General features: G+C 39.7%; 1 protein-coding gene across 1 annotated transcript in view; it reads left to right on the forward strand.

Moving 5' to 3' along the window:
* Window positions 1–2,592: 2,592 nt before the first annotated feature.
* enpp1 (ectonucleotide pyrophosphatase/phosphodiesterase 1) overlaps window positions 2,593–23,683 on the forward strand; it is a 75,104-nt gene continuing 54,013 nt past the window's right edge. Inside the window, exons 1-3 of the mRNA XM_084433120.1 lie at window positions 2,593–2,862; window positions 5,072–5,144; window positions 6,513–6,641. Coding sequence (XP_084289246.1) covers window positions 2,734–2,862; window positions 5,072–5,144; window positions 6,513–6,641 — 331 coding nt within the window. The 5' untranslated portion in view covers window positions 2,593–2,733. The remainder of the gene's footprint in view (window positions 2,863–5,071; window positions 5,145–6,512; window positions 6,642–23,683) is intronic.

Below are 23,683 nucleotides of genomic sequence, written 5' to 3' on the forward strand. Positions count from 1 at the left end.
GGGTTCATCTTCAGAACCTCCCAGTGGTGCGAAACAGACAGTTCATTTACAAAGCGAATCCTGTTGTGTTTTTTTTAATTCATTTTCTTGTCTTATTTTATACTAGCCTATAATAAAAAAAAATAAAAAAATGTATCTAAAATGTATTGTATTGGGTACATTGTCGAGGGTGGGTTTCGCAAACATCGGGTAAAGTGGGACAATACCATTCATTAAATTTGCATGACATCATCATAGTGGAGACTGTGATCAAGCTTCAACAACTGATCTCACAAAGTGCATGAAAAATCAACCAGCACAAACATAAGCCTCTTTCAAAAATTCAACGACTGAATGATCAGTTACAAAAATTGTTGCAACATTGCATTTTATTTACGGGATCTTAACGGGACTAACTTAAGTGAGACGGTAGCTTTCAGGTTAAGCTTTTAAAACTGTTCTGAAGGATTATTATAACAAACATTCCTTCGGTTTCACAGTCGTCTAGTCCCAGACTAAAATGCATGTTTGAGCTGTTTTAACTGAAAGCAAATAAGCATATATTAAATGCTCATCAGTCACGTTTATAAAAGCTACTTAATTGAACTAAGGCCTCATCCTGGCTTAATCTAAGCCCTGTCTGTGAAACCAGGCCTTATAGTCTGGATATGTCCTGATATCTTGAATGTAGATGTGCTTATATGAGGTTAAACTGACAGTAAGTGGTTTCTAGCTAACATGCTGGTCATGAACTGGTCCAATCTTATCTAGGTAATGGATTACCAGGTTATGGGGCTGAAATCAAGCTGGTAGATCTTGATCTTGAGCTGGTTAAAGCAGTTCATGCTCCAAAACAACAGCAACAGCATGACCAACTTAAGTTGATGAGATATGCATTTCCAGCAGGGCCACAGACTTTACAATATTATATAATTATTGTAATTATGCTTTTGTAGTATTTCATATTGCATACATTTAACATTAGCGTCCCATAGCTATAACAATCTGCCCCACTTTAGCCTAAAAACATTTAAAGTGAAAGGCAGTTATGCTCAATTAGCACATGAAAATTGCATTAAATAGTCTAATCTACCAAAACCTGTCTTCATTTTGCACACCACACCATATTTTAAAAATGACAACGCTTCCACAGAAAATGATGTTGATCAATAATTGAGCTTAATGTAATGACCTCTCTTTGTATTGTTCGTTCTAATTAGATTCCCTCCGTTTCCTGAAGGATGCGGTGAGTGAAACTAAATGAATTAGGAATGTGATACCGTCAGCTCGGATAATCAGCCCTGCTGGCTCTGCCCAGATTCGGACAACAGATGTTACATAATAATGAGCAGCAAAATACTGCCATATTAATCTGAATGGAAATACAGAGGCTAATCAAACTAGGTAAAAACAGGTATTTTATTCATCATTTTTTGGTTCATGTTAATATGCCAAAACCATTTCTCAGTTTGATCATTTAGTCTAAAGACAGAAAGTTAAAGTCCCCCTGTGGTCAAAATCAAGCTTTTAATGTTGTTTATATGTCTATGTAATGTTTTTAATATGCTTTAAGACAAACCAATGTGTAAATTCATAACACCATTGCTGAGTATTTTCTCTTTAAAACTGCAGGGAACCAAAGCCAGTCTCAAAAATGCGGTTTGAAATCGCTGTTTCTGACGTCACAAACTACCTTGTAACCAATCACGTCAATGTGTTATCGTCAACGAGTGGATCTCTGAGCTGGTGTGAGTGAGTGGAGGCGGGGCTAATTTGCATATTCATAGAACCGCGAATACTAAATGAGGCAAGTGTCTAGAGTTACATTCAAGCTATTTTAACGCATGTTTTGTTTGTTTTTTTAAAGGAAATATGTAATTTTGGTGATCAAAGAGGAGTTTTAAGGGATACAATTATTGACTCCAGGGGGACTTTAAATTTAGGTAGGCTACTTAAGATGACTGAATGGGTCCATGTCCTTCCACTCTACAGTATGATGGTGCTATCAGGTGAATGATTAAGTGTACATGCGGCGACTGTCCATGAGAGGGCGTACTTGCGCAATATATCCATAACATCCAATAAAGTATTCTCAAGCCTATTTTACGCATATTGAGGTCATCACATTCACAACACAATGCAACAATTCATGAATAATGTTAGAATGCGCTCAATGATTTATTGACAAATAAGGGCTTGACACTTGCAGTATATTTTACTGATTACATCCTGACTGCAGCTTTTTTTGGCCATTCATATTAGCCTACTGCTATTAATGCTATTAAAGCTATTCATTTCAGCTTTTACTTTCGGGTGAATCTAGCTCACTCTGTAAGAAGACAACAATGGCAATTGTTTCTATTGTACTTTATGAAACTTTCAATTTCTGTTTGACTTAGGCTAAGCGTTTTCCCTTCCCTAATGCAATGTAAAACACCGCTGGCCTGATTTACCACAGTCATACGTTCCTCTACCTAAAGGGTCAGTTAATGAGAAGAACTTTTCGTAAATCAGTCAAAGACGATATGACAGATTACAAAAACAACAACAACATTTTAGTGCAAACAGCATTCGCCCCAGTGTAAATATAATTCACAGAGGGCATGTGCTGTTGCTCAAGTTACCTTTGGTAGACTGCAGCTGGGCGGTCCTCTGACTACATGAGCTAGAAAGTCACTAGAGAACAAAGTTTGAAATGAGTGTGTGCAAAACAAAACTGTGCAACAGACACACTGACTGAGCGCGCGATCAATAATGGATTCAGCCAAGCGGGATGAACACATGAGCGAGCACGCCGCCAACCTACTGGGGATAGGACAGCGGTCCAAACCGACACAAAACGACACAAAAACAAGGTCAAGATGCGTGAAAATCGTCTTTGCGGTAAGAGAAGCCTCATGGGACAGTATGGGGGGAATAAAAGCCGGTGTCTGAAACTAGGTTAAACAATTAAGCAACTCATGACTGACTGACTCAGTGCTACTCATTTTACCTTTACGCTTTACTATTTTGTGTAAAGGTTCTCTTGTGTTATTTTCTTTCTTTAGCCTATATGAAGTAAATGTACATACACTCTTAAAAATAAAAGTTATTTATTGGCATATGGTTCAATGCTGCACCTTTATAATCCATGGATCCAATATTGCACAAAAGGTTCGATATAGTGGAAAAATCCTAACTATAAAGTGGGTTATTTTAAGAACTGTTCACTGAGAGGTTATTTTAGGAACCAAAAATGGTTCTTCTACAAAAAACAAAACAAAAAACTTTTGGAACTTTTGGAATTTTTAAGAGTGTATCTTCCCACAAGACCAATGTATAGTATAGTATAGTATAGTATAGTATAGTATAGTATAGTATAGTATAGTATAGTATAGTATAGCTGAGTATATGGATAATTAAGTTAAATACTGAGGCACTTAAGTTGTCATTCATCAAAAAAGAAAAGGTGTATTTTCTTAGATGTATTTGTACTTTTTAAGATAACTATATTGTATGTAAAGTTTTGTGTCGCTTCATCTTTGTTTTTGTAAAGTATCTTTAATCATTTGTTCTGTTAGATGTAGGATGTTTTAGGTAGCTGAGATTTAGCTCATCATTCATATTTGTTTCAGGGTTCCCATGGGCAGTGAAAGCCTGGAAAGATGGGGGATTCACAGAAATGAATACAATCTTTAAAAGTCATAGAAATTTCTATTGTACTGCAAAAACAAGTAACAACTGGCTGCGCCAGAGTTTTGGAGAAATGTTATAATCATTAACTATAGAAGCCAGTGTACCTCACTGCATGCCTTTGAGTTGAGCTAGTGGACTTTTCATGAGGTTATTCATCCCTATGAGGCTGCAAGTTGCAACAATCCATTGTTTTGATATTTCGAAACAATTCTCATTACAAATAATCAGATCAATTCCAACATGTGGAAGTTTAAATGCGTGGCTGGTGTGTGGTTGATCTTGGCAGCTGTAAGTTAAACTTTAAACGTTGAGCTAGTCGCTAGAATGAATGAAAAGTGTGCGCAAGTTTCGTTCACTACACAACAGTTTGAGACATTCAGCACAGTAACACCTGTGGAAGATGAGGAGGGGGGATTTACACAAAGAACTGGAAAGACCCTGCTGTTGTTTTATTGTAGCTAACATGGAAAAAATATTTTCCTGAGACATGCATTCACTGTACTCTTTATGATGAGGCAGGAATGAAGCAGAGAGAGAATCCATATGCAAGCATACTTTAATAGAACAAACAGAACTCAGGACAGGAAACAGCGACAACGACCGACAAACAACAACTGAAGCACAGAGGTATATATATATATACACAGGCAAACAAGCTAAACAAGATAACAAGGGGGTGTGGTTAATCAGAAACACCTGGGGAGACTAATAAACAAGAAAAACTACAAAGGACTACAAAACATGGCACAGGACAGGACATAACAAAAGTCCACACAAGACAAGGGAAACACAGGACAGGAATCATGACAGTACTATGTGAAACTGCTGTTTGGAATTTAATTTATTTATTAAAGATATACATTTGTTATTTTGGAATTTGATTTTTCAATGGTCTTGAAGTCAAGGCATACACTTTTTAAGTATATACAGTAACGTTTAAAAGTTTGGGGTTAGATGATTTTTAAGATAAATAAATACTAAGCAGCACATGTTTTCAACACTGATAATAATAAGAAATGTTTCTTATTATGTGTCATCATCATATTAGAATGATACAGGAATACATTACATTTTAAAAGAGACAATTTATCTTAAATTAAATTAATATTTCCCAGTATATTTTAATGAACTGTTATTTTGATCAAGTAAAAATACAACATATTTTACTAACCCCAAACTTTGAACTACTGTGTATGTGTCCACAGGAATTAAATTCATGAACTTCTTGTTAGTAATGCAAGTAGACAATTTCTGCTGGTAAAGTTGGATGTTTTATGTTAATTTGTTGTCAAGAAATTTATTCCCAACCATTACCCATAAAATTTTCCTACAATCCATGCAAATTATATGAATGCAATTATAATAATGATTCATTCTTTACTAAATCTTGTAACTGCATTTGTTTTTGTTTCTTTAGGTTCTTCTGCTCGCCTTGCTGGCTTTAATTCTCACAATCATATTTATTCTGAAACTCCGCTGCAGTGATAAAGGTACAATATCAGTTTTGTACTGGTTTTTCTGGTCATAATTGAATTTAGGCCAGCCTTTGACTGAAAGATCACCCTTTATAAGCTTTTACTACATATATTACATACACTCACTGTCCACTTTAATAGGTACACCTTGCTAGTACCGAGTTGGGCAATGTGGTGGAAACATTCCTCAGAGATGTTGGTTAATATTGACATGATCACATCACACAGTTGCTGCAGATTTATTGGCTGCACGTCCATGATTCGAATCTCCTGTTCCTCCCAATGCTGCTCTATTGGACTGAGGAGACTATTTGAGAATAATGAACTTATTGTTACTGTGGAGGCCATTTGAGCATAGTGAACTTATTGTATTGTTCAGGAAACCAGTTTGAGTTGATTTTGAGCTTTGTGCCATGGCGTGTTATCCTGCTGGAAGTAGCCATCGGATGATGGGTTCACTGTGGTCATAAAGCGATGGACATTGTCTGCAACAATATTAAGGTAGGCTGTGGCATTTAAACAATGATCAACTGGTACTAAGAGGCTCAAAGTGTGTCAAAAAAATCTCCTCCACACCATTACACCACTAGCAGCCTGAACTGTTGATACAAGGCAGGATGAATCCATGATTTCATGTTGTTTTCGCCAAATTCTGACCCGACCATCTGAATGTCACAGCAGAAATCAAGACTCATCAGACCAGGCAACGTTTTTCCAATCTTCTATTGTCCAGTTTTGGTGATCCTAAGTGAATTGTAGACTCAGTTTCTGTTCTTATAGCTGACAGGAGTGTCATCGGTGTGTCTTCTGATGCTGTAGCTCTGCTTCAAGTGTTGTGTGTTCAGAGAAGCTCTTCTGCAGACCGAGTGGTTATTTTTATTTCCCGAGTTACTGTTGCCTTTCTATTAGCTCAAACCAGTCTGGTCATTCTCCTCTGACCTCTGACATCATCAAGGCATGGTTGTGCGTGAAAATCCCAGTAGATCAGCAGTTTCTGAAATACTCAGACCAGCCCGTCTGGCACCAACAACCAAAGTCACTTAAATCACCTTTCTTTCCCATTCTGATGCCTCAATTTGAACTTCAGCAGATCTTCTTAATCATGTCTACTTGCCTAAATTCATTGATTTGCTGCCATGTGATTGGCTGATTAGATATTTGCGTTAATGAGCAGGTAAACAAGCGTACCTAATAAAGTGGTCGGTGAGTGTAAAAAGTATATAATCTATAATCATTGTGTAATCTTTAATCCATTGTATAATCACCTTTAAATGCCATTGAGCATTGGAATGAAGCCCTAAATTATTATTACATTTGACAACTTATTTTTGAGATATCACTCTGTCTACATGCTCTATATTTTGTGTGTTTTCTGTCTGATAGTTACCAATAGCTGTAAAAATCATTGCATATCCAAAAGTCGTGATGCTAATGCAGCGTGCCACTGTGACGCTGCATGTGTAAATGAAGGCACCTGCTGTCGGGACTATGAGGAATTGTGTGTGGAACCAAGTAAGTGGCATTTCTCTTTCTTTTGCACTTTCTCACTCAACTCTCTCTTTCTCAAGGCCCAGACACACTCACAGCAAAGTTGTTTTCGTTCTTTGCTTAGGGGCAAAAACAAGAAAGAGTAAATCACTTGCATATGTGACTACATTTTCATGTTCATTTCACGTTTTCATCATTAGCCATTGGCTAATAAATGGTTAGATTTCAGTCGCCAGTGTTTGATGCTTAGTAGCACAGTCTAGCATAGATATATTTTCATTTGCCTTCACTCATCTTGATCACTCTGACTGAGAGCTTGAGACTTTCGCTTGACTTTCTTTCACTATTTCAATTCATCTCAATGGATATGCTCTTTGCACAGCATATTTGACGCACAGTAAACTGTAGTGTGAAGGCAGCACCAGACTCGTCGTCGCTTAGAGCGCTATGTGTTTCTCTCACACATGAAAAAAGAGAGAGAGAGCGTGAGAGAGTCTTACATACCACACAGAATTGACACGTTACCTGTAAATTATATTCTTTGTTGTATTATCCTGTCAAAACTGAGTAAATTTGGAATTGTTCAGCTTTTAAGAACAAGCAGAAGCCTCTGCTAGATTTTTCGGTAGTGGCCGGAACTAATGCGCAAGCACTCACCTATTACTGTCCCTGTTTTGATGTCAGCAAATCAGTTCTAGCGAATGCTGACAACTGACAGCAATTTAACCTAATTCATTTGTGAGACAGTCTAACAGAAGGATGGCCAAACCCAGTGAATTATCAACTGATTTGATAACTCTTTGAGTTCTTGTCTTTCGAAACTATAGCGAATAAACTGTGATAATGTGAGAAATGTTGAAGGTGTCTGAATAAATTTTGGTTTGACTGTATATATATATATATAAAAACTAAGAATAATCCTGATAAGATAATAATACTACTACTTCTACTTCTACTACTAATAACAATATAAAACACGCTGATGAGCTGCTGGGTTAATGAATATTAATCACATTGTCTGCTGTTAAATTTAAGTCCACAATTAGATAATACCAATTTAGGTTAACCAATTACCAAGCAATGCTTAATTTTGTTCAATCTGTGGTGTAAAAAGGTTGCATTGGCAATTAAAGAAAAAACACTTAAGCAAAACATGGCCAGGTCAAAGTGTCTGAATAATATTTGGTCCCAAATTGTAATAAATTTCACTGGTAGTCCACTGTATGTAGAATTGTTGGGTATAATATGTCACAGTTTACTTTATTTTGCTATCCTCATTTACATAAATGAACTATAGTGTCCTGCACCCCAAAAAATATATATATATATATCTGGTTTCTGAATAATTTTTGGTTTGACTGTATATAGATATATGGATTTTATATGTATGTCTGGATTTGTCTAAAGTTGCCCCAGCTCTGCAATTCCATGTTCCAGTTAAGTCACATCAAGTCACGTTGATTAATATTCCACTTAATATATTGCTTTGAAGCAAGCAGCTTTATAGTAATACACTTTGTGTATTGTGAATGGCATTTCATTTGCAAACCAAATCCAGGGCGAGCTGTGCACCCTGGGAGTGTGAGCACACACCACTAGGGATGTCACATCCTCCTGAGCACTATAGACATCTTTCCACATGTGGTACTTTTCATTGGTTAGTCCATGTGATGTATTCTCCATGTTAACCTCCCTTCGGGCAGGGTGTGATCTCCGTAGTGACCTTTTCTCTGTATATGAATAAAAACAAAAAACACTCCCCAGCATTGACACCTGGGCTGTCCAAAAACTGATAAATGCTTCCTTTGGAGGACACATTCCAAGGTAGGAAGGCATCAAGGCATGTCTGAATGCAGCATTAGCTTCACTTCCTGTCTCCTGAGATACCTTCATCTCATCAGTTTTTGAAGGCAGTATAGATGTATCCTTCGCTGCCACTGATATCCCACAATCATGTGCTTTCCATTCTGTGACAGTTGAGTTAGAAAAATAAAGATGGCATCTGAAAGTTGCGGCTGGTCATCTGTTTGTGTGTAAATGTACATTTTGGATCAACGTTTTCCACTTATGATTTCATTTCTAGAAATTACTATTGTAGTCATTAAATATTCACTTAGTTTTCACCAAAGCTCACTCTATATTGCTGTAGATCATTAAACCGTTATGCTGCCTCAGAAGTCTGTCTGAAATCAGTTTTGTGAGGTACCTTTGTGCGCAGACAAGCTTGAAACATCAAGGCCCCGGAGTCGAAAGCAGGAAGGTCAGTCCAGCTCAGAGCCAGGAGCGGACCTGGACCTGATAGACCTATGGTCCGCGGATCCAGTTCCCTCCCAAGTCTCCACCCTCAAGTCTTCATCCTCCTCGTCGGTACCGTCCGGAAACCTGCAGCCTGTATCCCTGCCTGGCTTCCCAGTTCCGTCTCCGTCGCTGGTCACGGCCAGTGCCCTGGATCCGTCGGCACCACTGGTGTGGTCCAGCTCCTCGGCTCTGCCTCCGCCGCTCACTCCGTGCGGCTCATCCTCTGCACCTCGGGCTTCCCCTCCACCAGCTTGGCGTGAGGCCGAGTCACCAGCTGCACCTCGGGCCTCCAGGCCCACACCACCACCTCGTCCTATCAGCTCGTCGCCCTCACCTCGACCCACCACTCCTTCATCGCCTCCGTGGTCCGACTGGGCTCGCTCGACACTCCAGGTTCGGCATTCGGCAGTCGACGCCCAGCTACAGCCACAGAATTCCGGGCTTCTGGCTAAGCCCTCACCTTGCACCCCTTCGGCATCACTGGACTCCTCCCTTCCTCTGACCTCCCCTTCGGCCTCCCTCACCACATCGTCACCCTGGTCATCCATCCACACGTCACCGCCTCAGTCCCGCAAGTCAGCAGCTCATCTCCCGTCTTCTGGGTCGACGATATCGTCATGGTCCGTCAGCCACTCAGCTCCGCGGAGTTCTCTGCCACCCACAGTGCCGCTGCTGTCAATCAGCCCCTGGGTGTCATCCTGCCAGGGTCCAGTCCATCCCCAGCTCCACGCCCTCCGCCGAAGCCTTTTGTTGCCATCATGGCGCAAGGACGCGCCTTTCCGATGGGGCGTTATGTCACAATTAAGTTCTTTCTAGTCTGCAACTGTTCCCGTTAGTCCCTGATTAGCTAATCTTCCTCCTCCTATGTCTAGTTAGTTCCTCTTTTCATCCTGTGTATTTATACTCCCTGTTTTGTTCAGTCCCTTGTTGGTTCTCGTTAATGTTAGTTGTAGTTGTGGTTGTGTCTGTCAACCTGTGGTTGAGTTTTTTTCAGTAAAGACTATATTTACCCTGATCTTCATCTTGTGCCTTCAACTATCACCACACCGTTACAAGACACTGCCTGCTATAGTGATTTATGGACTTAAATATTAATATTAATATTTAGTATTAATATGGAGTTTTTGGTCACACGTCACCTAAGGTGAGTGTAAGTGTTAGATGATTCCTTCCTATATTACGGTGCACCAGTCAAGGAATTCCACCTTGACAGTAAAAAACAATAATGGAAGATTGTTGACTGAATTAGAATTATTTAAATTGGAGAAAGTTTGTCATCTGACCAATATCAATGATTTGTGAGATATCGTTGACTTGTTTAGCCTCTTACTGTATTATCAACACAAGGAAGACACAAGTGTAATAAAATGATTTTATTAACAAAAGGATAGACACAAGTATCTAACAACTACTGAATGGATAAAGTGCAAAAAGATTGATAAATGCAAGGGACTGAGCTGGATGTTACTATGGCAGTTATAAGTTATCTAATGGAAAGATAAACAGTAGTTCCTCTGGAAGTAATAAGGTAAACCTTAATCTGAATTCAACAAATAAATCGACAGACTATTTTGTTGTTAACTGACATCAGCTATGCAAAATCTAATGCAAATTACAGTACAGTACAGTACGCACAGTACTTATGAACGTTTAACTCTTGGAGCACAGAGAAGGTCCTTATTCTGGAACATGCAAATGAAGGAGCCTAGAAGTTGAAGGTTCTAACGTCTGTGCCGATGATCCTTATAATCTGGAACACGCAGATGAAGGATCTTAGAGGAGAAGATTCTGAAGTCCATACAGAATATCCGGGCAATCTGGAACATGCAGATCTATAGGATCTCTGAAGAGAAGATTCTGAAGTTGGTGCAGAAGATCTTGAAAATGGGGGGGGGGGTTAAGCTTGTGGGGGCATTGTCTCTGTTGCTGTTTTCAAACTTCCCAAATTAACTTCTTGCAGAACTTCTTTGTTTCTCTCTTTAGAGCTTCAGAGTCTTAAGAGAACAACTTCACAACTCCATAGAGTTTAGCACATATTGGAACTGGAACCTTGAGCCAGAACCAGAACAACTATTTGTCTTAGAGAGAACCTTTTTAAACTCTCCTAAGAAGGAGGCCCCTCTTTGACATAAGGTTAATTTGCATAGCTTCAAGGTCATGTTTAGAACAATGTCTTTAAGTTTTTTCCTGTGCATAATTCACTTTCAAAACCAATTCCAGATTAACCTAGACATTGTGCTGAAAACATAAAGACCAAACATCATTGGGTAATATTGAACTTTTACCCATGATTTCATGTATACCTTAAGGCGAGACACAGCAGGCAAAAACATAGATTTTTCATGCAGTGGTCAGTTTTGAGATTTTGGGCTGGTTTACTCCTTCAATATGTGTTCTTTCAAGCTGCTATAAAGAAAATGTTGAAAATATACATTAAGATGTTTATTTTATTACTTTTTGTTTACTTGCGGCAGTAAGTTTCTCCCGAATTTACCAAGAAGTTAACATTCCAACGTGACATGCCGACTTCCGTCTGTTTACTGAAGTCTGTCATGACCGGTATCGCTGTAAAGCTCTGAGTCTCCTGCACAACGCTAACCCAAATATGGGCATTTCCTTTCTATCAGTAACCAATCGTGAATGTCCAAAGGGGGATTTAAAGCTAATGACGAAATCTCATTTAAATCTTTAACTGCGGTTTTCTCAAAATGAGTTTTTTGTCATTCTCCAGTACAAACATCTCAGCCTATGTAGCACCTATGTACACCAAACTTTCCAGTTATACACTTAGCAGTATTCTGAAGATATTTTCAGAGGGATTTGTTAATAAATCATTCCTGGCCTGATTTATGTGACATTTAAAAAAAAAAAAAATGTAAGGCTATGGACAGTATATTTTGATTTCTTAGGTAATGACAGCATATATCCTGAAATCCCTCTAATTTTTTTTCCATCTTGTGTGTAAACAAAATGAAAAAAGAATTTTGCACCTGGCTTTATCATATGTTCAGATCTATCTACCGAAAATATATGCAAAATCATGCATATTTAATGAGATAATGCCTAATTTGCATAATTAAACATACAAATTTCTAAAACTTGTAATACATTTTTTTTTATATACTTGTGTAAGTAATCAACTGAGGAAGTTTCATGGTTAAAATTGTACCCTATTCACCTGTAGTGTCTCGCCTTAATAGCTAAGTTTGTATATTTTGTATGTACACAAACAACACTCATTAATAATTAATTATAAGTATATCCAGTTCTTTAAATAGATATGAAGAATATTTGCTCCATTTTGTCCATGGTGTGTCCATTTTGCATAGAAAATCCATCCTTTGTAGCTTCAAGCCACATGCCAAAACCGATTTGGTGAGTCTGTGGTCATTCACACCCTGGTCTCAGGACTGAGGGACTGGGGTGAACAAGGGGCAAATGGTGATGGAATCAGTCTGTGATCAATGACATGCTAATGCCATCATTCTTCCCTTCCACAAATGGTACCTGGCAATTGTCTTTGCAGGCTTATATCCTAGCCCACCTAGTTCCTTGTTGGAATGGCGCCCATCGAGGCAGACGTGTTTGCTTGCTTCGCACTTAAATGTCGGATTTTTCTTTGTTTTTGTGTGTTTCTTGTTTTTTTTGCAGTGCACAAATGTCATGCACTGCTAACATACAACCGACAGGCATTATTGGACATCGCTAACTCACGACACACTGTTTTTACTAGTTTTATTCCGCCGGAGTTACAACTTATTGTTCGCTCCCAGAGTTACCACCGAAACCACCACCGAAACCATCCCGGGGGCTACGAAGCACCGGGCTCGAGTGAGTTGGCTGACCCCAGGAGATCGCTGCGGAGACGGCGACGCAAGCGAGGCAAGAGGGGAGGGCTCCATGCTAGACTAAAAGCTCGCGCTAGCCGACCACCGCTACCTAGCCTCCTGCTAGCGAATGTGCGGTCCCTGGAAAACAAACTGGACGAGCTACGAGCCAGGATTACAACTCAACGGGAAATCAGAGAGTGCTGCGCCCTGATTTTCACCGAGACCTGGCTCTCAGACAAAGTCCCAGAGGACGCCATTAAACTACAGACTCACTCTGTTCACCGAGGGGACCGAACTGCAGCGTCCGGTAAGGTTAAAGGGGGAGGTGTGTGTGTATTTGTCAACAACTCGTGGTGTGGTGATATACGGACAGCTGATGAATACTGTTCCCCAGATGTGGAGTTTTTACTGCTGAAGTGCCGTCCTTATTATCTACCGAGGGAATTTACTGCTGTGTTTTTGGCCGCTGTTTACATCCCCCCGCGAGCTAATCCCACGGTAGCACTCAGCAAACTTCATGATGTCATCAGCGCATCAGAAACGGCTCATCCTGGCGCTGTTTTTATTGTTGCTGGTGACTTTAACCAGTGCAGCTTACGGACTGTATTCCCCAAATACCACCAGCATGTGGACATTCCCACTCGTGATAAGAACACTCTCGATCATGTTTACAGTAATATACGTGGTGCATACAGGGCTGCACCCCGCCCCCACTTCGGACATTCAGATCACATCTCTTTGTTCCTGTACCCTGCTTACAGACAAAGATTGAAACAAGCACACCCGGTCATCAAACAGGTTAAACTCTGGACCCCAGAGACTGAGAGCACCTTGCAGGACTGTTTTGCCCTGACAGACTGGGATGTGTTTGAGGCTGCAGCCACCCTGGAGGACTCTTCCGTCAGTGTACAGGATTATGCTGAGTATGTGACTGGGTACATCAGCACTTGTGTCGAGAACATCGTGCCCACCATAAAAATTAGGAAGTTTCCAAACCAGAAGCCCTGGATAAACACTGAGGTACGTCACATGCTGCGTGCTCGCTCTCTTGCATTTAGATCAGGCAATGAGACCGAGTACAAAGCTGCGAAGTATGGACTGAGGAAAACCATCATAGCGGCTAAGAGGCAGTACAGAGAGAAGCTGGACAGCTTCTATTCCACTGCTGACTCAGGGCGGATGTGGCAAGGCTTGCAGCACATCACAGACTATAGGACTACCACCAACAACATCATCTTAACAGACAGCCTGCCGGATGACCTCAATACATTTTACACCCGCTTTGAGGCCCCCAGCCACACTGCAGAAAGAGGGCCCACGTACACATGGACCACCCAATCTGCCTCCCCCCCACCATCCGTCTCAACAACCCAGGTACACAAAGCTCTGAGGAAGATCAACCCCCGCAAAGCAGCAGGACCAGACAACATCCCTGGGCGGGCCCTCAGAACATGTGCCAATGAGCTAGTTGATGTTCTCACCTCCATCTTCAACCTTTCCCTCAGCCAGTGCACTGTTCCTTCGTGCTTTAAGACCACGATAATTGTCCCCCTGTCTAAAAAGAGCACACCCACCTGCCTGAATGATTATAGGCCAGTGGCACTCACTCCGATCATTATGAAGTGTTTCGAGAGAGTGGTGCTGGCCCACATTCAGAACAGCATACCAGACACTCTTGACCCCCTGCAGTATGCCTACCGGCCTAATAGGTCCACTTCTGATGCCATTGCTGCTGCCATCCACTATTCCCTCTCTCATCTGGAAAATAAGGATTAATACCTAAGGATACTCTTCATCGACTACAGCTCCGCCTTCAACACGGTCATTCTCCATAAACTCACTCACAAACTGTCCACACTTGGTCTGCACCCCACACTCTGTGACTGGCTCCTAGATTTCCTGACTGGCAGGCCTCAGTCGGTCAGGATCGGTAATAGGACTTCAGCCAGAATTATAACAAACATTGGCACTCCACAGGGTTGTGTACTCAGCCCCATTCTCTACACCCTGTTCACCTACGACTGTGTCGCCTCCCACAAGGATAACATCATCCTGAAGTTTGCGGACGACACCGCAGTGATAGGACGTATTGCTGGCGGCGATGAGGCAGCTTACAGGAGGGAGGTGGCCAGTCTGGTGTCATGGTGTGGCGACAATAATCTCATCCTCAACACGGAGAAGACGAAGGAAATGATAGTGGACATGAGAAAGGAGAGGAGTATGCATCAGCCACTGTACATCCGGGAGCTTGAAGTGGATAGGGTGAGCAATTTTAAATACTTGGGTGTCCACATTAGTGAGGACCTCACTTGGAAACCACACGTCACGCAGCTGGTTAAGAAGGCCCAACAGCGGCTGTATTTTCTGAGGAGGCTGAGGAGGTTTGGCATGTCGTCTAATATCCTCAACAACTTCTACAGTTGCGTTATCGAGAGTGTCCTGACTAATTGCATTACTGCGTGGTACGGCAGCACTACTGTCATGGACCGTAAACGCCTGCAGAGAGTGGTGAAGACTGCACAGAAGATTACCAGGACTCCATTGCCCTCTCTAGAGAGCATATACCACCGCAGGGTCACCAGGAGAGCTGCTTCCATCCTCAAAGACCCCTCCCACCCCCAGCACGGACTGTTCACTCTTCTACCCTCAGGACGGAGGTATAGAAGTGTGAAATGCAGGACTTCAAGACTGAAGAACTCTTTTTTTCCTTCTGCCATTAGACTCCTAAACAGTCGATAGGAGTTTGCAACCATGGACATAACTGTTTAATTATATTGCTCTATTTAATTGTTATTATCTCACTTTTATTGCTTTTATTAAGAAATTCACTATTAAGAAATTCTTCTTTGTGCTATTTTTATTTTTGTATGACATTGTATTTATTGTATTTATTTTATGACATTTAATGTGGACGGCAAAGTAAGAATTTCATTGTACAGGGAAACATGCTTTCTGTCTGTGCATATGACAATAAACTCTTTGAACATTGAACATTGAACATTGAACATTGTTTGTGGAGTTAGAAACTGGCCTGAGTTATTAGGCACACACCAGCCTGCCTGCATCTGCACCATCAAACCTGGCTGGTTGTGGCATTTAGGATAGGGACCACTAGTGTTGTCAAAAATATCAAACTTTTGATACGTATTGATACTGAAATACCTGAAACTGTTCCAATACTCCTTTTCTGCAGTACTGATACACCTAAACCAGCTGTGCATTCTCGTTGTCTTTTCTCTCCAACGGCAAATTGACACACACCCACATCCTCTCACTTGTTGTCACACAAGTGAGACATATACAATTATACACACACAATTGTCACAGTGCCGTCTTGGCGAGTATTCAGGTACAAACATTCAGTTTTGGAACGTAGATAATTGAGAAAGTAAATGCATGTTGTGTAACAGTATATTAGATCCTTGCAAACGCTCTTAAAGTGACAGCAGTCTAATAAACCTGCTGCTGTCTTTCATGTTAATCAAAGAACAAAAGACAAAGAGAAAATCACTTATTGCTCTTGACTGAATAACTTATGTAACTTTAATTGTAAGCATTGATCTGTATTTCATTTTTACTATGATGATTTTCGAGTGTTATTTTACATTTGATTACGTCATTTAATTTTGTGTAGTATTTCTTACCTGAATACTACTGTTAGACCCACCAAACGTAAAGCTGTTTATTTAATTTGTCTATTTGTTTTATTCTATCTATGTGTGCTATGGATGGAGGGAGGTCATTAAACGCTGATAACAATTGCTAAATTGAAGCTTTAACATGCGTAAACAAGCTTTCATCTGCGTAAAGAGAGATGGAATGTTTGGAGCCATGAACAACAATGGGATATATACATTTTGTTCTCTTATAGTTTGCATAAGGAGTCCGCAAATAATAACGGTGAGAGAGGGCAGCCTTGTCTTGTGCCTCTCTGCAACTGAAAGGGCAATGATTGATATGTGCCTGTTATCGCAGAGGCCAGGGTAGCTTCACAGAAATACATTTTGGACCGAATCCCAAATGTTTCATTAGCGCCCACATATTGCCACTCTAACCAGTCAAAAGCATTTTTCAGCATCCAATGAGAGCACTGCACAGCGTTAGGTTAATGATTCTGCCAAATCCACAATATGGAGAACTCTGCAAACATTATCTGCTTCCAAATGACCCCTAATAAAGCCTGCTTGGTCATGATGGATTCATTTATCCATTACCTTTTCCAAGCGTATCGCAAGAGCTTTGGCATATAATTTGGCATCTCCAAATATCAATGATATGGGACGATAGCTGGAGCATTTCATGGGGTCATTTCCATCTTTTTTTATAATAATGTTATAAGAGCAGTTTTCTGTTTTTTATGTAAAGTTTTATGCTCTAGGGCTAGGGCATAGTTAATAAAATCTAATATTAAAACTCCAACTATGTCCCATATGGCTAAATAGTTTCTGGCGGAACACCATCCTGAGCCAGGATTTTTCCCTTTAAAAAAGACTTCACTGCTATCTTTAACCTATCAAGTGTTAAGGAGTCCTCCAAAAAATTCTATATCAGTGAGCTGTAATTTTGGTAAGGTACATGCAATTAGAGGAAACCTTAACAGTTATTTAGGTCCACAACATTATCATAAGTGTACAGATTCTTGTAAAAATCACAAAATACCTGATTAATTTGTTCAGGTTCTGTTACAATATCACCCTCATTATTTCTAGTGGCATTGATGAAAGATTTTGTCTAATTTTGTTTTAATTTCCATGTAAAAAATCATCTTGCCATGTCTCCCTGAAAATAATATTCTATTTAGTTCAATGTACAATGAATTTAGCTTTGCATAGAGACAAAGAGCAATATTGTCCCCTTAAAACCGATAACATATTAGATTGTTCTGTGCAGTGTTATTTCTATTGCATCTCCAAGTCAAACCTCTTTTTCAATCTCTGTCAAGTCATCTTCATTTATATAGCGCTTTTAACAATGTAGATTGTTTCAAAGCAGCTTTACAGAGATAAACGTATAATTTAACTGTTAGCAACTGTGTCTAAAGTGCTGGAAAAGAGAGAGTTAAAAGTTTCTGTTGCAATATCAAGTTCTTCTAGGCTATCTGGGATGCTGAGATGATGAAACTGATTAGGAAGATTATTGATAAAGCAATCTTTAGTGGCAGAAGTGATAGGTCTAACATATTTATAACACGGAGTCGGCTTTGCAGCCTTGGCTAAATTTAATTTACATGCGACTAGATAATGATATGAGATGTCATCGCTCTGCTGCAGAATTTCAACGGCATCAACATCTATTCCATGTGATAATAATAGATCTAGAGTATGATTACGACAATGAGTAGGTCCTGACACATGTTGTCTAACTCCAATAGAGTTTACAATGTCTTTAAATGCCAATCCCAATACATCTTTTTCATTATCTATGTGTATATTAAAATCACCAACAATTAGTACTTTATCTGCAGTCAATATTTCTGATAGAAAGTCCGCAAATTCTTTGATTTAAATCTTTATGGTGCCCTGGTGGCCTGTATACAGTAGCCAGCACAAATCTCATACGTGATTTATCGTTTACACTATATATTTTTATATTAAGCACCAACACTTCAAAAGAAGTATACTTAAAACTTGATTTCTTAGTGGTTTTGAAAATATTACTATAAATTACAGCAACACCTCCCCCTTTGCGTTTCAGACGAGGTTCATGTTTATAACTGTAATATTGTGGGGTTGACTCATTTAAGTAATGTAATCGTTTGGTTTTAGCCAGGTTTCTGTCAAACACAGCACATCTAGGTTATTATCTGAAATCATATAATTAACAATGAGTGCTTTTAAGGGATCGAATATTCAGCAACCCAAGCTTTAGCATTTGCTCATCTGTATTATATCTGTTTTTTATTTGTTGAACATCAATTAAATTTTTAACCTTAGATGGGTTTGGATGGGTTTTGGATTTCCAAATTCGGGGAACAGAGACAGATGATATCTAGGTGAAAGAGACTCTATGTGATGGGATTTATCTGACCTTGGTGACGCGAGGCCGCTAGCAGACAGTCGGTTAAGCCAGTCTGTCTGCTTCCTGACCTGGTGCCCAATTTGTCATTTTTTTTATCTCTAATGCCTCGTTTCCACTGAGCAGTACGGTACGGTACGGGACAGTACGGTACGGTTCGGGTCTGTTAACCATGATCTGGCTAGCGTTTCCACTGCCAACAGTACCCTTACTTGATAGGCGTGGTGTTTCGATCGACGTCATTTTCGCGTGAAGAAGAACATAGTAAACTACAATGGATGACATACAGCAGATCTTGTTCTTGCTCCTCGACATGTTTGTCACAAGAAGACAAGCGCCGACATTAGGCTTTTCTCAATATCAAGTAGGCCTACGCAAAGTTTGTACTTGCCATGTGCGACTCCTACATGCAAATGGTACAGCGCGTTCTTAAAAGCGTCACTCAGCTCGCTCTGCTACTGGTTATCTCTGTTACACATTTTAAGCAACAATAAAACGAAATATGTTATAAAACACCACTCTGCCTCTTTTCGTTTTCATTTAAATAAATTAAACATTATATGGACACAAATGTGGTTCATGCGCAACGCATATTATTCACTGCACGTTATACGTTATTCTATTTATAACAAAACGAAATTTAAAACACAACCCTAACGTTACCTCTTTTCGTTTAAAAAAATAAATAAAATAAACATATTCCAGGCAATATATGCATTTGTACAAATGTTGCAATAAACATCAGTGATAATCTTGTAATAAAAAATGACAAGAAACCATATTTCTTTTTGTAAAATTTCAGTTTTATCAATAATAGCCTATATAAAAGTTTAAGTAAAGTACAAGAAGCTATACAATAAGAAATAAAGCAAACCATTCAGTCAAATATCCAAATGCAGCGCTCTAGTCTACCATTACAAGTAGTTAAACACAAATAACGTTAATATGAAACTAAACTTAGCCCTCAGCCAAAACGATTGACAGGGAACTCATTATATATTCACGAGACCAGAGATCGCCCGTTAGGTCTACACAAAACGAATTATATCTTATGTTTAACCACTACCGTCGGAGTCAGCGACGAACGCCGAGGAAAGGCTCATCCAGCCGGGAAACATGAGCGCCGAGCGCCCGCTGAACGCATGGATCTCACAACCGGGGAACAAAAATAATCATCTTTATAAATAAACCACAGATTTGAGCTTTAAACAACTACATTCTCGCCTGAAAAACTCTTAAAATTACATTTCGTGATACAGTAACAGTAGTATTATATTAAACTGTATATTAAAAAATGGCGCTTCTTATGTTGTCATTCCTCTTGTAGCACGCGCAAGTGACGATTCTCTTTCAACCAATCAACGTCCTGCAGTGAGTCTAGCTCCACCTTTTAGTACCGTTTCACTGTGCTAGGTACCCCAATGGAAGGGTACCTAGAAAGTGGTACGGTACGGTTCGGCATTTTGGTACCATTCACAACTTTTGATAGTGGAAACGCAAATAAATGCGTACCGTTCCGTACCGTACCGTACCGTACCGTACCGCTCAGTGGAAACGAGGCATAAGACTATGAGCCAAATTACTAGAGAGAAGAGCAGCACCATCCCAGGAGGGATGAATACCATCTCTTTTCAACAGGTCAGGTTTGCCCCAAAAACTTTTCCAATTGTCTATGAATTCTATATTATTTAGCGGACACCACCTCGACAGCCAGCCATTGAGTGAACACAATCTACTAACTATCTCATCACTCCTGCGAACAGGAAGGGGGCCAGAGCAAATTACAAAATTTGCTTTGATGTCAGGCGCTCTGGCTCCCGGCAAACATGTGACTATGGTGGCTGGTGTCTCTATTTTCACGTTCCGTGTGATCGAATCACCAATTACTAGGGCACAATCAACAGAATTCTCAGTGGGTGTTTCACTGAGCGGGGAAAATCGATTTGTTATGGTAATCGGAACGGAAGAGTGTTTTTTTTTTATCTGCGACTAGAGCGATCCCTCACTGTCACCCATTTGCCTTGCTGCACAGGCACTAATTCAGCCGGAACCGAATCATGTAAAGAGTTCACTATGCTAGGCGCATCCAAAATAGTATCTAAAGCTCTAGCACTCTTACTATCCTCAATTAAAGTTTGGATGCGTGTCTCTAGTTCTGAAATCTTCTCCGTCAGCCTGACTTTCTCCTTGCATTTATCACATATAAATCCTATATTGCCGACAGAGAAGGCTATGCTAAACATGTGACATGAAGTGCAGGTGACAATAACAGGACAAGACATTACTCACCGTGTTTGTTGACTGATTCTTACTCACCTGGGCTTTTTATGAACTCAAAGGCGCGGGCGTGCGCGAAAAAATAAATAAAATAAATAAATAAAAATAAATAATAATAATAATAACTGAGCGCACGGGTGGCTCGTTAACAGACTAGCGAATTACTAGCGTGTTGTGCTAATAATAACGGAAGCTAGCGATGTCAGGTTAATCTGAGATGTAGTATAAACAACTAGAAATGATAGTAAATGATGGTTCAAAACAGAAAGAAATACGAGGCTAAGACGGAGCTTACAGCACCGAAGCAAACAAACTCACAGCATGCAGCGAGGCAGACAGGAGCAATCGATAACAATCTCTGTCATTCGCCTAGATCTTGATGCTTTTAACTTTGAAGAGAAAGCCATGCAGGACACCTCTTATAAAACACTTACACGTCTCCCATAATATTTCCAGATTGTGACATTGTGAGCTATGTATATCCAAGAACTCCTGTCGATTAATTTGCACCATAAATTCTGAGTTTGTCAAGAGACTATCATTAAATCGCCATCTATAGAGCTTGGGGTAGAAAGTTAGAATAATAATATTGCAACGTATAAATATTCTGAATGTTCTAATCCAGTCTGACTTCTGACCTGTAATGCTGCCTGAATCATAATCACATATATATATTCAGCAATATTATTGATCTTCCTGCATTGACACCATTATATGAGAACTGAACTGAGCTGGACGATGACATCACGGTTTACTCCAGAGCGGCTATATAAATGAACTAAGTCTTTACTTGGATAATAAATGTGTGTTATATTCCAGACTGAGATGAGATAGTCAGCCAGACTGTACTCGCTGTTTAGTCTCAGATAACATTGGAGATGACTTCGCTCTTTGGTTTGTTCTTTCCAATGCTGCATGTGTGTCTCTTTCTCTTGATTAATAATTTCCTTAATTCTTGCAGGTTTTTCAGGGGCAGTGATATTGAATGATTTGTTAGTCAGTTCTGAAACCATTGCACAAAGATGACTTTTCTTAGCACTCAATTCATGTGTTTTAAGTGCTTTAAAATGCAGATAGTCTTCAGAACTAGTAAGTGTATCCAGAATTTTTAAGCTCTTTTTTTTAATCATTAAATTGAGGAGAAGAGACCGCCTAGTTCTGCCCTACATGAGTTGTTGGATGTTTCTACTGAACTCTACTTGTCGACCTTCTAAAGGATGTTTGTCCCAAACCTTAACGCTGTGCCCCAGACCTCACTTCCATATAAGACAATAGGCAGTATCACACTATAAAAAAATCTTTGTCCAAATTCTGATTGGAGTGTTTATTTTGAATAAATCAATTTGTGTGGCGTGCAGTGCTCTGCAAGCTTTTATAACTAATGTTTTTATTGCTAAATTGAAATGCAGTGGGTGTTAAAACCAGACCAAGATAATTATATTGTAAAGAGTGTTGAAGTATGGTGTTGTTTACAGTAAATACATGTTTATGTTCCAGATATCTGTTTTTTCCTCCTGAAATATCATAATCTTAGTTTTTGGGATGTTGACTTCTAAGGTCTAGTTGTGGCAGTATTTAGGTAATATGTCTAGGTTGTTCTGGAGACCTGATGAGTTGATTATAGAACAACATTTTTTTTGTTCCCAAATAACTGGTTACACAGATTCCTCTGTTATTAGGATCTGTTTTTTTTGTGTGTTATAATAATCCAGTTCCCTCTGCCTTAGTGTGTTTTTGTATTGTTTCAGAAGTTCTGAGTGTTTTAAGCGTAACTCAGAGGTGACTGGATCTTTGTGTTTTTTTATTTAAATGAATCCGAGCTCTTGTCTAATTGTTTTACAGTCATGGTCAAACCATTTTTCAGAAGGTTTTTGTTTAGTGTTTTTTTTGTGTTTATATAGTGTCGATTTATTTAAATTAGCACTTTAGCCATATCCTGGAAATGACAGCAGTAATAATGAAGTTACATATAAAGATATACTGTACTTACTGTTACTTACTGTAAGTGGGTCAAAAAAGCTCTCTTAAGTTCAACCAACTGAACCTGTATTTAGTGCTGTTCTCTTATGAATGGATCACCCGAGATGGTTGTTAGGTGTAAACTCTCCCTTGGGTCATGTTACTGTAACATCACACTCTCACTCTTCGGTTTGAGGAAGCCTTAAGTTATGTTTTGTTTCTCGGTAGCCCTGCAAACCATCTGTGTTTGTGTGTGTCTGATATAGAAAAAGGGAAAATGAAGTTATTTAAAGTGTGTGTCCAGACACTGAGCATTTATGCAGGGCTGGAACGGCCTAAAAAAGGTCTTACTTTGCAAACATTGCAAACAAGAATGTCTGAACCATCAACACCCACCTGTTGAAATTCCCTCAGGACAGTGTTAGAGCTCTGCGGAGTCACTGTTGGTTTCTCCGAGTTTAGGCACTCCCTGTCGTTTTTTTCCCCCCTGATGTTTTGAATCAGTTCCATTTTCCAACAGAGTAGCCAAATGTTCCTCCCCGTGGCGCCTGCTGTGTGCACTGCATGTGAGGAATGGGTGGATTTCGCATTCATTTGGTGAATTGCACATAAAGGATCAGTGACTTTCGTTCTGCTGACGCTGACTCATTTCCTGTCTCGCTGTTTCCTCCAGTCTCATTTCTCATT

This window comes from Rutilus rutilus (genome assembly GCF_951802725.1).
Source record: "Rutilus rutilus genome assembly, chromosome: 15".
Classification (NCBI taxonomy): domain Eukaryota; kingdom Metazoa; phylum Chordata; class Actinopteri; order Cypriniformes; family Leuciscidae; genus Rutilus; species Rutilus rutilus.